We start from the raw sequence: 18,356 nt of genomic DNA on the forward strand, positions 1-18,356 counted from the left end.
ACATGAGTCCCTTTCTCCTGTTGTTCTCATGAGGTCTAGATTCTTCCACATACTTGGCATGTAGGACTAAAGATCAAACCCAGTGGTGCAGATACATGTACTATTGAAACTGACAGGAAAGAGGCTCAAAGGATAGCCCAGGGGAGATGTGGGACCAGCACTTCCCCCATGAGAGCCGGGTAGCATCCAGATAAGAGAGAAGGGGAGATAAGATGTTCTTGGAGATGAGAACAGCAAGTGTTGCTGTTAGAAAACAGTGTAAGAGACCGCTGAGCGGTCTCCCTCACCTGTGTGCAGGTAAGCTTCAGCAACCATGGGACGGTGCTCTAGCAGGGCCCCTTGGGTCAGAGAGAGGGGAGGCCACCCCACTGGCAGGAGGCGCAGAGCCGCCAATCATGCAGAAACCAGTAAAGCAGGAACAGCAGGCCCCGCAGTGGTGGAAAGAGCGCAGGATTGGCTGCATTTTAAGAGAAGTCAGCACTGGGAGAAATATGGGGGCTTGGGGGAGTTCTTTTGGTTGAGGTCCACGCCAGGTGTTACCCTAGCCAGCAACTGGCACTCCTCTGCAGCTTCGAGCACAGCTGTGTGTGCGGTGACCAGACAAGGCTGCGAGGAAGCAAGGGAAAGAGGGAGGGAAGAAGGAAGGGGAGGACAGAAGGACGGTAGATTGGTTCCTGGATACACCATGATTATTTGTTGTTGTTATTGTTAAAATTCAACTAAAAGCTGGAACATACTTTGTATCTCTTGAGGTCTTTAAATAGCAATGGAGTTGAGAATGAGCCTGGCAGTTCCGGCAATGAGGAAAGAAGCCCAAAGTGGAGGATTTTATTGAGTTATGGAAAACAATGTGGGATAAATACTGTAGGCAGTTTTTAAATGTGCTCTTAGCTTATCAGAGTGAGGTTTTTTTTTTTCTTCCCTTTGTTTCCTTCTTGATTGCTCAGTTTCGTTTTAACCAAAGGAGACTCTCTAAGAAAAGAAATCCTTTTGGTTGGATTTGGTTTGGTTGAATACCTCATTTGAGCAGATTCAAAACCGTGAACGTAAAAGGGGAAAAAAAAAAAAAAGAACTAAGCAAACAAATTAATTTCCAGCCTCAACATTTCTTTTTGCATTTCAACTTGAAGAGATCTTTTCAATGCTTTGGAAAATTTTGAGAATCCCTAATCTTTTACTTCATTTTATAGTTTATTTAAAATGTCACAATTTATTTGAAATGCCTTTGTTGAGACATTCCTGCATTCCTCTAGTGAAAGGGAATTGGGATTTCCTTGGATCCCCAAGGGGCTACATTTTTTGGTCTCCATGGAGAGCACATTTCATCTTCCAAACCCTTACCTCCCGGGTTCCTCCTAGCCATGTGCCGCGTGGCTCTTCTGGCCAGGGTTGTTGAGACGTACAGGTCAGTTCGACCCCGCTCCTCATCTTACATTTTTCACAGATCTTGACGAGTGTGCCAGCAAACAACACAACTGCCAGTTCCTGTGTGTGAACACCATTGGCAGCTTCACGTGTAAATGTCCTCCTGGATTTACGCAGCACCATACCGCCTGCATCGGTAAGTGGGACAGGAGAGTGCCCCACCAGAAATGTAGCTATCCCTTTAACGAGTTGTTTCCTCGTTCCTCTGCTGTTGGAGTAAGAGGATAAAAAAGTCAAAAAAGAATATGTGAGTACATGTGTGCGCACGCACACCTGTACGTGAAAAGTTATTGGCCTTATTTGGCCTTTTCTGAGTGGATCCTCCCTCTCTCTTCCTTTTAAACAACACAGAGAGAGCTTCAGTGGATTTTAATTCTTTTCCCTCACTGCTTCTTCTAGATAACAACGAATGCACTTCTGACATCAACTTGTGTGGGTCTAAGGGTATTTGCCAGAATACTCCTGGGAGCTTCACCTGTGAATGCCAGCGGGGGTTCTCACTCGATCAGAGTGGCGCCAGCTGTGAAGGTGGGTAGGGTCCTCAGCCTGATGCAGCTGCTGGGCCCTGGGGGAGGCAGTCTGTGTGACTTTCAAACTCGTCATTCTCCTCCTCTATGAGATCTCAGAACTGAGCAACTGAAGATGGGAAGTATTTTGCCGGGTTGGCACAGGTATATCATAGAGATCCATCTTTGGTCTCATGCTTGACCAGGTCTGTAACATGTGCCTTCCCTCCATATCTCAAGGTTTTTTCTGCTCAGTAAGTAGCGTAACCTACTAGGGCATGAACTAGTCAAGAAAAATAGCTCGGTTCCCGAATTTGATTCATTCACATTCTAGTCACTGGATCCAGAGTCCTAAAAGGATTCCCCTAAGTGGATTAAATATACGAAGAATACCTCTTCTGATACTATGTAATTAAAATTCTAAATTATTTTTTTAGGATTTCCTTTCTGTCTTGACATCTCTGAGCTTCTGATCCTGGCACAAAGGAGCAAATACAAATGCTTCCCACAGACAGCTACCCCATAGAGTGCTCGGGGGCCTTACCTTAATGTCTTCATCATTTCCATTTGTAGGCATTGGCAGGAATGTCGAATGTTTTTCTCCGGAGCACGTATTTTTGACGTTTCGGTGGCAGAATAATTTTTGGGGGGGGGCAGTGGTCAGATGCCTTACGGAAATTGCCTCTCCCTTCCTTTTCAGATGTGGACGAGTGCGAAGGGAACCACCGTTGCCAGCACGGCTGCCAGAACATCATCGGGGGCTACCGGTGCAGCTGCCCCCAGGGCTACCTCCAGCACTACCAGTGGAACCAGTGTGTGGGCAAGTAGTCTTTCCTGGGCATGATGACGACAAAGCTCTAGTCTCCCCCAAGTCCAAATAGTGCTTTCTTTCTGAAAACTTTAAACCCGTCATTAGATCAACGAAGAGTCCTTTACAATCACCCTAACCTGCTTGAAACCAGAGGAGAGTTACAGCCTTTGCAAAACAGCAAACTGAGAAAAAAATATAACGATAAGTGAAATGCCCCTAGAATTCCTTCACTCTCCGCATCCCCCCCTCCCCACCCCGCTCTTCGGCTGTGGGTCGTCATTGGCCCACGCTGGGGTTCTGTTCGCAGGAGGGCCAACAAAATCCTACCGCTCCCTGAAAAGGGACTTTTGGCCTGCAGGCACAGAAGTGGTTCCATTCAGCTCTACACATCTCTTAGGGCAGAGTGTAGGCAGCAGGCGTGGCAAGTTTTTTCAGGTTGCTGAATTCTTTTGAAAATTATGTCATTTTCGATTCCATAATGTCATGGGAAAGTAACTCTAAATGCACATTAGAGAATTCAAACACTGAGTTTAGAGGGACCCCCCGATCCATCTAGCCCAAGCTTTTGGTTTTACCAGAAAGACCTGTAATCTGTCCTTAACCTGGTTCCTTTTTGAAACGCCTGGAGCTAGAACCTCAGGCTCTTAGCTTCCTGATTTAGGGCTGCCTTTCAAGTGTTGAGTCCACTCATTTTTTTTTTTTTTCATTCACCAAGTATCTGTGCAGCACCGCGGTAAACGTGGTGCGCAGGTGACCTGTTCTAGCTGCCACACTCTTGGGTACAGAGGCCTCCTTAGCAAAGACGCAAGGATTACTGTCTCCCGGGTGCTGCTCCACTGTACTCCAAATGAAGATATATTTGGTGTGTTTTCATTTATCCAAACTGCATCTCTCTCATTTGGCTTGATTCTTTTCAAGACACCGTTTTGGAGGCGTGAGTAGGGTTGGCTCAAAGGACACCAGTGCTGGAAGAGTTTAGCTACACCACTTGCTGACTAGCCCTCCTCTCTTCCTACCTTCAGTCCCGGGATAGTGGAGATGGTCAGGTCATGTCTTCGTTACCTGGAGATTCTACTTTGGCCCCGTGAAGATCATCTCCTGGCTGGGAGTTCTAGAATAAATTAAGAAGTTGGAAGAGGTTTGGGGGGTTTCAATGCCCAAAAGATACTAGCCCAAACTGGGCTCATAATTCTTAAGAATTATAGCTATCCAGAATGAGTATTGCCTTGGGCCAGAATGGCTTTCCCCGGAGCCATGCAGAGAAGAGCAGATCTTTTGGACCGGCCCTCTCTGGATCCTTACTCCTGGGCAGCCAGAATTTCACTCTTAGAAGATGGATGCGTTTGGAGTCAGGGGCCACTGGATCTCATTGTTTTGTGGAATATATCAAGCCTGCAGCTGCAGTTGGAGTTGAGCCATGTTGACCTAGAGAAAATTTATAAAAGAAAGCCCATCCTACATTTTGGAATTCTCCTAGCCATTCTCCCTTCACAGCATGGCTAACATACACTATGCAAGCCTAATGCTGCACCTTTGATTTTAGAGGACAGAGTGGATAGGTTTCAGTCTAAGTTTAAGGAGGGTTTTTTGGAGAATCTAAGGCTGTTTCAATAAAATTAAAATCTCTTTTTATAAAAATGACAAAACCCTCCCCAATTTTGAGTATTGACTGAGAGTAAAACAAAGATTTTGGAGTACATAAAAATTGCCATTGGAGCCATTTGCTCCAGAGGGCACAGGATGAAAAAGGTCAGGAGAGTGCAAAGCATGGGAAACAAACCGTGTTTGTATACTGATGAACAGGGTGAGTGCAGAGACTCTTTTCAAGCAGTAAACATTGAATATTTGCCAATTTCTTATCTTAATCCCTGTTCTGCTTGACCCTAGCTCTCTAACATAGATAAGCAAGTTTAATTTAAACTTTGTTAGATTCTCAGAGAGTTAAAAAAAAAAGAAAGTGAAGTAAAATAGAAAAGAATGTGAAAGGGGAGGACAGAGTTCTTGACTGGGATGGATATTTATAGTAACATAGATAGATGCTCAAAGCTAGAAAGAGCCTTAGAGATTATCTAGTCTGACCTCATTCCTAAAATATAAATCCTTCCCCAACTTCCAGGGTTGTCCAAGTTTGACTTGAATACCATCTTGAAGGGCATTCACTTTCTTGGAAATATTTTTTTTCATAGAAAATGAACTGTTCCTCCCTCTACTTCTAACCTGTTTCTGTCCTTTGGAACAATACAGAATAAATCTAAGTTTTGTGTTGATGGGTCCTGTCCTTCATATACAGACATGGGCCTTAGAGATTTTATCTATCAGAGTCCTATCAGGAAACCAATGGCTAAGCCCAACCCAAAAGCACAGGACGAAGGAGAGGAGCCTGTTGATGCTCCATGCAGGTCAGCCTCCGGGAGCTGAAAGCAGGTGTAAAGTCTGGAGATAGACATGGAAGGACAAGGAGAAAACATCCAGTCCAGGGATAGTTGTTCCACCAAAGTAATTGCCCTCGGTTCCTCATTCACTCTTTGGTGCCCATGGTCTCTGTTGGTATCTATTGCACACTTCATCTCTGATTTAAAGTAAGGGGAAAAGAACAAAGACAATGGCACATTTAATTATTTCCCTTGTAGGAACCTTGAATCCTAAATGACCTTGGGTGGATACTTGAGAGTCCCTGGATATAAAGAATCCTCAAACAAACCTGTAGCTAGGCACTGAGCTGTAGCAGGCAGCTCAGCACATGGCTTTCTTACTGTGTATCTATTCCTTCCACACAGGAAAGAAAGAGGAAAGGGAGAGAGGAGGGAGGGAGAGAGAGGGTAGGGAGGGAGGGAGGATATTATACATATGCAAGCACCCTGCTCCCACCATTTTTACCCACCTGTTTTTCTAATTTTAGAACAGATCTTTTCAGGGCACCTGGATGGCTCAGTCGGTTAAGTGTCTAACTCTTGATCTTAACTCAGGTCTTGATGTCAGGGTCGTGGGTTCAAGCCCCGCATTGGGCTCCATGCTGGGCGTGGAGCCTACTTAAAAAAATATAAATAATCTAAAAAGGTGAAACCAACTCAAAGACGAAGGAAATACCAGTTTAAATGGCACTGAGTCTCGAGAGACACTAGCATGAAGGCAAGCACGCGGCTTCTGCCATCAGACAGCCCTGGGCGTGCATCTCTGCCCTGCTGCTGGGAGATCTCGGAGGGGCTCTCGGAGCCTTGCTTTCATCATCTGTAAAACAGGGATTAGAACACCTACCACCTGTGATTGTTGGGAAGGTCAAGTAAAGGAACGTGAAGCACCCCACACTCTGTCACGCAACGGGCATCTAATAAACGTCAGTTACATTTCCCCTCCTCCCTTGCATTGGAAGCGTTTGCTCAGTGAGGCCAAGGCCAATCTGTGTGCATTCAAATGAACATATGCCTGAAAGTGGGCTATAGCGATTAAGGAAAGTTTTACCAGCAAGCTTCCAGCCTGCCCTACAGAGGCAGGCCTACAAAAATAAATTCGAGATTTCAAAAAGGTATAAATTAGAAATAGTGAGATACTCAAGGTTTTCTCCCTCAAGTTGATTTTTTAAAGTTAGATTTCTTTTTCCTGCTTTTTACTGTCAGACTTGGCAGGTCCCTGTGGGTAGCCAGTCCTGCAGCATCTGTCTCTATTGTGGGTTTTTTCCAATTATTGCTTGTGAAGTCTGCACTGAATCTCTTCCAGCCATACTTTGCTTTAGACATGGCCCAGACACTCTGGGCAGGAGGCTGGTTTGGATAAGGGGGGGCCCATCCAGAGATGGGAGCAGACATACCAGAAGGCACTATTCATCCCCAGGACAAGCACCTGGGGGCTTTTGCAGATTTTTGAAAAGGAAGTGCAAGTGGGGCGGACACTTCCTGCAGGATGGCAGCCCTTGCCAGCCCTGCACATCTTGAAAGAGGAGGACTGGGAAAGCAGCCTCCGGGAGTACGGTTGCTCCCTGATTTGGAGACTGTTGTCCCGCTCACAGAGAACTGCAGGACTCCTTCCCTCCTGCCCTGACCTTGAAGCTTAGCTAGGAACCAGCCCCACGTGCTTCACAGGAGGCTCGTGCGGCATGGAACATACTAGTGTTGGCTTCAGATGAGACCTGGAATCTGTCGGTCCCCCGAATGCCATCCTCTAATGCACTCCACCTGGTGCGTTTGACCTCATCGACCACGTTTGCTCACCACGTGGCAAAAGGCCACATCCATTTCCACAGCGTGCTCGCTCTCGCTCTCCCTCCCGCTCCCTCTCCCGTCCCTCTCCCCACCCCAGCCACCTCGGCCTGCCCTACCCTCCGCAGTGCTGGCCGCCAGTGCCCGGTGGACGCGCCCGGCCAGTGTCCCACATGCGGTGTGTTCTGGTTTTCCCTGCAGACGAAAACGAATGCCTCAGCGCACACATCTGTGGAGGAGCCTCCTGTCACAACACCCTGGGCAGCTACAAGTGCATGTGCCCCGCCGGCTTCCAGTACGAACAGTTCAGCGGAGGGTGCCAAGACATCAACGAGTGCGGCTCTGCGCAGGCCCCCTGCAGCTACGGTTGCTCCAACACGGAGGGCGGCTACCTGTGTGGCTGTCCGCCTGGTTACTTCCGGATAGGTCAAGGGTAAGCACTGCTGGCCCTGCTCCTGACCTCATGAAGGGATGCAACTCCCACTGACCCATCGGGTTGAGGCGAGCCATCCTTTCATAGTCCTAGAGTTCATTCTGCTTAGCTCGGCAAAGGGTTCAGGCTATTTCACTTGAAAGGAGGCATCAAGATTTCTGCAAATTCATAGACTATGAAACTAATTGTAAATACCTTGACACAGGTTTTCTCGGTCTCATTCTCTTGATCTTCTTGTTGAAAATGGATTCATTTCTCCAGAAATGCAGGGGCTGACCCAGGCCAGGACAGGGCTCACACTGCACATCGCTGATCCACCCTTCTCCTGGGGCAAGCAGGGTTCAGTCTTGACTTAAAATGCCTTCTCATTAGAGAACATTATATGTTAGCATAAATCACAAAGATACCTGGTTTTAAAGTATACTTTACACCTCAGACTTAAGTTTACATTAAGAATTATCAAAAGAGCATGAAACAGGACTTAAAATAATTATTGTATGCTCCAGGGAGAATACTTCACCACATTGTAGGTGTGAGTGTTGGGGAAGGCAAGACGTATTTCTATCTTACTCAGTAATTTGAAAGTTTAGTGGTAAGTTTTCATATGTGGGTCTTTTTCACTGCTGACTTAATCTAGACTTGGATGTCCATCTACCTTTGCCTGTCCTGTTAAGAATTTCCGTATTTCCTTTTTTAATTAGAACACACAGCACTGAAATAGACATACACACATATGCAACCACACATACAGACACACCCCACAAATCACATTCCATAACACATACATACATGTATGTATCAAATATATCAAATTAATTTAGTGACCTTTGATTTCTTTTTTTCTTATGTTAATCCCCATACATTACATCATTAGTTTTAGATGTAGTGTTCCATGATTCATTGTTTGTGCATAACACCCAGTGCTCCGTGAAGAATGTGCCCTCCTCAATACCCACCACCAGGCTAACCCATCCTCCCACCCCCCTCCCCTCTAGAACCCGGTCTGTTTTTCAGAGTCCATCGTCTCTCATGGTTCATCTACCCCTCCGATTTCCCCCGCTTCATTCTTCCCCTCCTGCTACCTTCTTCTTCTTTTTTTCTTAACATATATTGCATTATTTGTTTCAGAGGTACAGATCTGAGATTCAACAGTCTTGCACAATTAACAGTGCTTACCAGAGCGCATACCCTCCCCAGTGTCTATCACTCAGTCACCCCATCCCTCCCACCCCACCCCCCACTCCAGCAACCCTCAGTTTGTTTCCTAAAATTAAGAATTCCTCATATCAGTGAGATCATATGATACATGTCTTTCTCTGTTTGACTTATTTAGTGACCTCTGATTTCTGAACACACAAACATCATTCATTTTAGGTCTGTGTAGACTTGAAGGTAAAAGAATGTTTCATGGGAAGCACACGGAACGCCAGCAATAGGACACAAATTCCCAGATGTTTGTGTCTGGCTCTCGGTAGACTCATTATTTTTAAGTTGAATGCCAGAACCATTTTCCCAGCAAAAATTGTGACACTCCAAACTGGCCTCTGGCCACTGGGACTTTGTAGTCACACTTCTTGTAAGTGGTGTTCCAGGGATATGAAAATACTGGAACGGAGTTCTGAGAAAAGAACCAAAACCTACACATTTGGGGTTTTCCTTCCAGTAACTTAATCATCATGCAAATGCACACACACACACACACACGATGAGCATTCATCATTTCATCCATTGTATTGTTTCTGCATGTTTCATGCTGAAAGATAGAGGAAGAGGAAAGGAAATGTACTGGGTTCTGGAGGGATTGCAGAAAATAGTAGGAGCCCCTAAATGGCTGCAAAACACACAAAAAAAGATTCTGCTTATTGGCATTATATTTTGAATCTTAAGAGCATAAAGAAAAATGGGTTATAAAAAATAGGCCAACTAATACAGAAAAAGAGATCAATAATTGGTCTTCGTTATGACCCATTAGTAGAATAATCTACCCATTTATAACAGCTTGGGCTTCTCCGTGAATCACTAGAGTAGACCCTGCCCCAAAATAAAGACTCTTAGGATCATTCAGATATTTCAACACATTTTGAAAGAGGAGCCTGGTAAATACATTCCAAGAGGCCTATGAAATAGTAAGCAGGATAACAAAACAAGGTACTTGTGAAACATGCAAGCTTCCCTCTGTAACTTGGCTTTGATAACTGAAAGGCAAAGAAAAACAGCTGAACTAGTTCTCTCTTGGGCATGGGTTTGTTTATCCAGCCTCACATGAGTCAGAGCCAATGGCCCTAGTGGTTTTGAATGACTTGAAACAATTTCCCACAGTTGGGCAAGCTCCGAAGCTTGCATCTTATACATTACACATCTTCACAGTTTGTTTCTGAGTCAACTTCAGTTCTACCTAGAACTTTCTTTACAGTTTCAGGTTATGGAATGTGCGATTTGTGGGGTGTGTCTGTGTATGTGTGGTTGCATATGTGTGTATGTCTATTTCAATGCTGTGCGTTCCTAATTAAAAAGGGAAATATGGAAATTCTTAACAGGACAGGCAAAGGTAGATGGACATCCAAGTCTAGATTAAGTCAGCAGCGAAAAAGACCCACATTTGAAAACTTACCACTAAACTTTCAAATTACTGAGTAAGATAGAAATACATCTTGCCTTCCCCAACACTCACACCTAGCGTCGGCCAAAGCGAGTGGTCACATAAGAGGAGAAATCGCTCAGAAGCTGGAGTGGTGAAGGCTGGTGACTGTGGTGGCAGAAGGGGAGGTGGCAGGGGATGGTGTCGGTGAGGCAGGAAGAGGGCAAGGAGCTCAATGGTGGCGGCTCATACCTTTCTTACTTTCTGGTTCATAAAAGGAAGACATTTTCCTTTAACCTCCCAAGTCACATGGTCCCCCCCCCAACCTTCCCCCCATTTCCACTCCATGTCCCCTCCCCAGTGTAAGTACAGCAAAACACCTGCCACAGTCGGGTTCAGAAAGGAAGCGGCGAATCAATATGCGACACAGGGCCCGGAGAGATAGTAGAAAGAAATCAACCAGCCCCGGGAACTGGGCCTCAGAGCCTAAACCCAGAGGGCTTCAGTGTTGCTCTCAGAACCAGCTGGTCACCTGATGGACGAATAATCAATAGCTAGATGTCACTAGGTGGGGTCCATGCTTCACTGGAACTCTTGTACCTCCTCCCTTATCTCCCAGTTCTAATGAAAAGGGGCTGTGCCCCTCCTCGTCCACAGGCACTGTGTTTCTGGAATGGGCATGGGCCGAGGAGGCCCGGAGCCACCTGCCAGCAGCGAAATGGATGACAATTCTCTCTCCCCGGAGGCTTGCTATGAGTGTAAGATCAACGGCTACCCCAAACGGGGCAGGAAACGGAGAAGTACAAACGAAACCGATGCCTCCAACACCGAGGTGGGTCAGAAGGTGGTTTCTCCTGATGTCTCCTGTTGCAGAAGGGCCTTCCAGATGCTTGTGGTTTCCTCCAAGGATGTTCCAAAGTGTGAAAAAGCTCCCTGGGGAGAAAATCCAGACATTCCCTGAGCTCTAGGCTGCATTTTACAAGAGTCTGTGGGACTCTCCGGAGTTTCTTGCTGCTTTTAGGGAGTGGCCATTCGAAGGTTTTCACATACTTGCTCATTTCCTCTGTCTCGCCAAAGAGAAAGTCAAACACCCACCCAAAGTCTGCTGAAAGGGAAGGTCTGAGGTCCAGGACAGCAAGTGGGCAGAGGCAGAATAGTGAAGTGACATAGCGCTCTCTCCACGGGGACGCCAAGTTCTGAAAGCTAGAGGCTCCTCTACTGAAAAGAGCCGTGTGGAGTGTGAGGGAACTTGGATTCTAGACAAAAACAACATGGAGCTCAAGCAGCCTGGTTTTCTTTGCCTACGGCTGCTGCAGCCTTTCAGTCAACTCAGAAATGCACAGAGATTCACCCAGACCCCTGGCTCCAGGCCCGGAGAATCCGGCACATGTGGTCCCAGAGAGGCCAGCAAGCAGCCAGGTGAAAAGCATCGAATATTAGCAGATCATCAGAGTCAGGAAGTAGGTTCATAGGCGTGTCCTTCAGAGGGGATGGTTTTTCGTGAGCGAACAAAGTTGAAGTAGACTGGTTCTTTCCTAGCGTCAGTGCTGCGACCTATCCGCTGTGGTTTGGGAAATGAGATAAGTCCAGGGGAAGAAAATAGCCTATGAAAACAGTGGTTTGTGAACTTGAGCAAGCATCTGATTCATCCGGAAGACTTAAGATGGATTGCTGGGAGACACCCCAGGGTTTCTGATTCAGTAGGTCTCAGGTGGCGCCGAGAATTTGTGTTTCTGACAGCTTCCCAGGTGATGCCGATGCGGCTGGTCCGGGGAGCACACTTGGAGACCTGCCACATTAGAAGACGCCCAGCTACTTGACTTCCGTCTTGACATCAGTTGAATATATTTTTTTTAATATTATAAACATGTTCCACTTGAACAGATTTGCGATTTAAACCGTGTTTTGTGAAAATAGGCATTTTCAACACAGTGTATATACAACATGAGCTGAAGGTGGTCTTAGTGTGAGATTCGAGTCACTTTTTCCTTAAGATGAGTACTAAGTGGCATATTTACATTTGACTTAACACATTGCCGTGTGTCTTTCCAGGACCAGCCTGAGAGAGACACCAATGTGAGTCTTGCAAGTTGGGACACTGAGAAGACAGCCGTGTTCGCTTTCAATATTTCCCACATCAGTAACAAGGTCCGAATCCTAGAGCTCCTCCCAGCCCTGACGACTCTGACGAATCACAACAAATACTTGATCGAATCTGGAAATGAAAATGGCTTCTTTAAAATCAACCAAAAGGAAGGGATCAGCTACCTCCACTTCACCAAGAAGAAGCCAGTGGCTGGAACCTATTCATTACAAATCAGTAGTACTCCACTTTATAAAAAGAAAGAACTTAATCAGCTAGAAGATAAATATGACAAAGACTACCTCAGTGGTGAACTGGGTGATAATCTGAAGATGAAAATTCAGATTTTGCTTCATTAATTCACCATCCAGAGACCAAATAATTAAAAAACAAAGATAGATAGGTAGAACGGAATTTCCCCCCCAGTCAGAATCTTCATATCATAGGTACCATCTTTCACCAAGTAAATTTCTATAAATAAGCACTATTCTTGTATTACAAAAAGCAAGGTACAGGTGACTCCCCTAGTTCAAAACAACCACTTTCTCAGGCTTCTCATTGTGTAGCTGAGCTACCTTGTCACATGTGTTGATTCTTGAAAACTGGGACGCGTATTTTCATTGGGGGTCAGCCATTCATGCTGACATGCCATCCTTCTAGCAGATGTACAGGAATGTGCTTTCACTCGATGGACTGTTCTGTTTTTTCCCAATTTTTAAACTTTGCTTCTCCAAATACAAGTACTAGGTTGGCCAATTATAATATCTATTTGGTGCTAGTAAATTCTCAAACTAGATTTATAAATGCACTGTAATATTTACACAACTTAGAAACCAAATTGCAAGCATTCAGTTCAAATACTTCATTAATTTCAATCAACCAAAGTTAGTTCAGTAGCTTATCTCAGTTATGAGTTATAATACATTACATGTAAATTAAGTGTGTGTATACTGTAATCGTGCTATTTTTTATCATTGAAACATTTATAAACTAGAATAATAATGCCCTTAACGTGAGGGTTTGTAATGGTGCTTATTAAGACCAAAGACTTGTTAAATGTATACACCAAGTGGTAAGGACATTTCTGTGACTGGCCCACACGTGCATGGAGGTCTGGGAGGACCAAGAACCAGCCTCAGCGGCCAGAGGATCATCAGCGCATCCTTCATCACACCTGTGCAATATGCCAAGATTACCCTCAGTCATTCCTGTCAACAAGGGGTCCATGTCATAAACGTCACAATAAAACAGTCTCTCTTTTTTTAGTGTACCCTTGGCTTTGTGTTCTTGCATGGATGTGGGATTTGGCGGGGGGGGGGGGGCGGGGGGGGCATTCTGGAGGCTAAATAAAGTTTCCTGAATTTAAATTATCCTGGGTGTGGTAGTTACAGCTTCGAAGGGTGCCACGCGTACGTATAACCGCTAGCAAAAAATTAACATATTTGAGTTAGTCCCTTGTTCTGTTCATTAAAGACAGCAGAGTTATTTCTCACCAATGAGAAATTTAGAGTGTAGCCTCATTTCTAAAACATGACCTAATTAATCCTGTGACTTTGAGACCACTAGATTTAAGTATTTTAAAATACCAAGTTCGGTCATTATCTTAGAGCATATGGGTTTCATTATAAAAGATTTATCATGCCCTCTCCCTTCAAATATACAGTGTTGGCAAGCCTTAGGTGCTCCATCCTTTTTCCCTCTAAACATCTGTTGTTAGTCAGTGCTAGTCTAATTACAAAAGGATAATCCCAAATTGAATCCCATTGAATGCTACCTAGCTCTTGTTTTTTGACTGTCATAATTTGAATATGCTGTTTTAAGTGCAATATTGAATATTTAACAGTTAAGCTCACTGAATTGATATAAAATTCTTAGAAAATTCTTAGAAATTCTTAGAAAATTCTTAGAAAAAATTCTTAGAATCCCCAAGGACAGTAAAGTGAAGGGTGGTGAAAATAAAGGTGAAATAAAATTGCTGCATGAAGAGGAAGAAACCATATAGGACAAAGGAAGTCCTCAACAGCTTCAAAAAGCTACACTTAAGACGATGGAGCAGGTCTGTTCCATCTTATTCCAGAAGACAAAACTAAGGTTAGTTGCCATGAAGTTCAGTTTAACCCACACACCTTCCTAATTGTCAAGCTACCCACTGAGGGATGGATTTCCTTGTGATGTGGTGAGCTCTCTGTCACTCTTTAGAGGGTTCCAGTCTAGGCATAATGGCAACCAGTGGACAAGGATGCTTTCTTCTACCTAACAGGCCATGAACATCTTGAAGTATTTTTTTGTATCTCTTATTTTGCCATCCACAAAATCTTGCTTGTACTAGGTGCTAAATAGAAATGAATCGAATGACTATTTTGGAAGCAATTTGTACCTCGGTTAGGAAGTTAAAATATGACTCAAAATTTCCTTCTAACTCTGCGCCTGTGGGTCTGTGATGGAAATGTACTAAAATTGTTAGAGAAGAATATATAGCATATGGTAAACAACAGTTTGCATTCGGAAAATGTCTTTGATAATTTAACCAGAACTGCATTATGTTCAATGATGGATTTTCTTTATAACAAACAACAGAAGAATATAGAGTTGGCACATGGTAGATCACTTTGATATTTTTAATAGTCTCAGTCTGGATTTTATTTATTTCAGAGCCAACAATTTTCAACAGCATATTTTCCATGTTTCTGTCTGTAACAAAACATTTTCCTCACTGTTCCATTGTAAATATTCCTCTTGTTGGAACCCTTTTGAATCCTGAGATTTAAACCTGTACCTTTTAATTGTCTGTGACCTTTCAATTTTACTTCCAGTGGTTGATGAACTTGGTTTTGTAAATCTCTCAGAAGCTTGAAAACGTCTTGTCTCTACCCACCCCCCACGTCCATTTCATTTGCCAATAATTATTTTGTAAGTAGGGTTGACATGAACTCAGTTGGCCTTGTGAAATGTTTAAACTTGCACAAACAACTACATTTTTGTTCAACAAATAGCACTTTAACCAGCCAAAATTGCTTTGGACATTGCCATTACAAATACTGTTAAACTTCAGAAATCATGTTTGTAAATTAGATGAGCCAAAATAAAGGACAATTAGGTTGATACTATATTATTATACTTAAAAGTTATATACCTATAAACTGTTAGAGATTTTTAGATCACCGCTTTGTCCACAGAATGTACTTTATTCTGATTTTAACTGAAGTTATTAGAGATATTTTGGAAATGTCATTATTGCATGGTTTAAGGACCTTGTTTTTAAATGCTAGAAGGCTATTGCTGGGAGGATTAGTTTTCACATACAGAGCTGAAGACGAAGTTAGCTCCCCCTTGCCAATTTTAAATAACACTTAGTAAAAAGAAAAAAGCAACAACAGCAAATCAATTTACTTCATTGAACGTTTTGAAACCCAATGGATTCTCAGTACTCTGAGTTTAGGGTTAGAGAGAAACAAGAAGGCTGTGAATTGGATTTTGCAAATTTCCGTGTGTATCCATGACTGGGCTCACTGACAGGTCTGGGTCTCAATGAAAGGTTCTGACGTTCTCACAAATGTCTGTATAAACATGAGGATCTTGTACATTTGACACCCGACATACATTTGACAGGACCTGGCAATTTCACAAAATCTGTTATTTCAGCTAACTGCTAATGAATCCAAAATGGTTTTTCTGGCACACAAAGTCATAAGCCTCTTTTTAGGACATGGGCTGTTTTGCATCCTCGAGCCAAGCCTGAATCATGACCTCTACGAGCAGGTGTCAATTTCATTTTTTTTACTATTGGACAGTAGAAGGTGCATTCTTTTTAAATGAATGAAGTCCTAGTAGGTAAGTAGGTCTGATTTCCTGCTAGCTCAACTCTCTGCATTCTGTCCACTCTTGTTTTCTTCCACAGAAAGTAATGTCCATTGTTACTTTGAATCTCTGTGACTATTCCCGGTTCGTAAATAAATGCAGCATTACCCTCTCTCTGCTCCCTTCCGCCTCTCATGGGTTGGTGGTAGTGTCAGTTAGCAGGCTTCCAGCTGGCTATTTCGAGAACCTGTAGCTCAGGTTGGTAGTAAAGCGGGGCAGAGACAGCGAGACTCAGGGGAGAGGCTCAGTTCCGCGGACCTTCCCTAGTCTGCCTGAGCTGTTCCTTGCAGCTGAGTCGGGAGGTGCAGAAATCAGAAGAGGTCTGTTTCCTTTCAAAGGTAAAATTCTCTCTGGGAAGAAATTAAATCAAACCTAAATATTTCCACTCCTTCTTCTCTTGGAAGTAGAGATACTGAAAACATCCTGGTGATAATCACACATCCCATGGATCCCACCAGCCGAGGTCAGAATTCTAGCAGTCACATGCCTGTGTGGTTGTGTCTGCATGGTGAGCTCTTCTCCCGGGGGTCCCCAACGGCTCTGCTAGGGGAAAGTTTAACGGGACCTTGATAGATCAGAATTTCAAAAGCACGAAAGGCTAATTTTGTCACCACGTGAGATCAACACTATCAGCGGTTGGCCTTTCTGTCTTCCGCGGTACCAAGATTATCCTGCAGTGTCTTCACTGCACCTCTCTAGGGCAGTGTCCTGATCCAACTCCAGTGATTCTGTGCCTCGGGCAAGATTGCAAGCTCCCCGGAGGCCTGCTGCTTCCTACTCCTTCCACCGTAGCCGGCTGTCCTGTGGGTCATTCACAGCCAGCGCTGAGCCCGGGAGTGAGTCTGCCGCAGAACCAGCTCCGCGGGGAAACCGGCCCGGATCACTCCCGCTCCGGCCACGCCCACCCACACCGGCCTCACTCCCACCGGGAGGGAACCCGAAAGCCGGCGCTGCTATCCTTACAGGCTGAACTCTGAGTCTCCAGTTGTTCTCCCAGGGTCTGTGATCCTTGGTTCGGAGCTTTGACCTTTCTTTGGCTTATAAGCTTCACCGAGATCGCAGTTCAGACCTGAGGTCCTGAGGAGTGCCTGGTCCAGAGGCCTGACACTGCAGAAAATCTGAGATCAGGAAGCTGTGTTCAAATCTTAATTCCCTTTCTAAGTTATTTGGCCAGGGGAACTCCTTGATGTCTCTGAGCCTCGTTTCCATCATATATATATATATATGATATATGATATATTTTCCATCATATATATATATATTTTTTTAATCTAATACCGCTAGTTTAAAAAGCACTTGTGAACAATGTCCCTCTGAACCTCACCTCAATCCTGGATAATTATCCTTGTGCACAATTTCAGGTGTCTTACCAAAAGTATCTCACCTTGGGGCACCTGGGTGGTTCAGTCAGTTAAGTGTCCCAACTCTTGATCTCAGCTCAGGTCTTGGTCTCAGGGTCGTGAGATCGAGCCCCACGTCAGGCTCCGCGCTGGGTGTGGAGCCTACTTAAAAAAAATAAAGTCTCTCACCTTATAGACGGAGAACTGAGACTAAAACCCCCACACCTGCATACAACATAGCATGTACTCAATTAGCTGTGCATGCCAAATGAAGAAGAAATCAAACACAGTATATGAAATCAAAACAGGAATCTACCAAGCTACAAATTCCATTTGTGATTCAAGATCTAGGCTCCCCTCTGCTCTTCCAGCAACCCAGTGAAGACAGGAGAGGTGAGCAACACCCTGCACGGCCCTCCTTCTTCCTCTTTCCCGCCCTCCCTTGACCCACCATAAACGTTCATCATGACCCTGTAACACACTGTGTCATGGGAGACTTCTGATGGCAACGATTCTGCTTTGTCATCATAGCGCGAGGCCTGGCACACAGCGGACACTAAATATGTGGTGGATGGATCAATGAGTGAGACTGGAGGAACTAAAAATATAAGTGAAAAAGGGAAAAACCCATGCAGAAGAACAACCCATTTCCTCTGCCTTTCCTCCTCTTCCTCTACTTCTTCTTTTACTCAACAGACACCTTTTGAACGCTTGCCTCTTGCCATTTGCGTGAAAGGATGGACAAAGGATGAAGGAAGCCAGGTTCCTAGACTACTGAAACTTCGAAACAAGGGGTGACAGGGCAGCTCTCTCCCCGCTGTTCTTCAGTGAGGACATGGTTAGACTTTGCAGGTGCCTGAAGGAAGTTGGAGGGTGTAGGGGTCCCCACTCCCCACAGTCCTAGACAGCAGGTGGCAAGATAAGGTTCCCTAGTAAATTCACCTTTGACCTCTGCAAGGCCCCAGGTCTAGATCTTTATGAATCACCAAAATTAGAAACCACCATTCTAGCATCTCTCCCCCAGTGTAATACCAAAAAGTGGTGATTTTTCAGTAGGGAGTTTATGGTTGGAGTTAGATCCCCAAGTTTAAATGAAACTTACCCTGAAACCTAACACATAAAATCAGGC

At 44.5% G+C, this 18,356-nt stretch overlaps 1 protein-coding gene across 1 annotated transcript in view; it reads left to right on the forward strand.

Moving 5' to 3' along the window:
- FBN1 (fibrillin 1) overlaps positions 1-13,299 on the forward strand; it is a 229,046-nt gene extending 215,747 nt beyond the window's left edge. Inside the window, exons 60-65 of the mRNA XM_045900130.2 lie at positions 1,445-1,561; positions 1,825-1,953; positions 2,632-2,751; positions 7,137-7,368; positions 10,604-10,778; positions 11,999-13,299. Coding sequence (XP_045756086.1) covers positions 1,445-1,561; positions 1,825-1,953; positions 2,632-2,751; positions 7,137-7,368; positions 10,604-10,778; positions 11,999-12,388 — 1,163 coding nt within the window. The 3' untranslated portion in view covers positions 12,389-13,299. The remainder of the gene's footprint in view (positions 1-1,444; positions 1,562-1,824; positions 1,954-2,631; positions 2,752-7,136; positions 7,369-10,603; positions 10,779-11,998) is intronic.
- The last annotated feature ends 5,057 nt before the right edge of the window (positions 13,300-18,356 follow it).

Source organism: Mirounga angustirostris, unplaced genomic scaffold (genome assembly GCF_029215605.1).
Source record: "Mirounga angustirostris isolate CCGP_5_RB_7025 unplaced genomic scaffold, mMirAng1.0.hap1 SCAF_9, whole genome shotgun sequence".
Lineage (NCBI taxonomy): Eukaryota > Metazoa > Chordata > Mammalia > Carnivora > Phocidae > Mirounga > Mirounga angustirostris.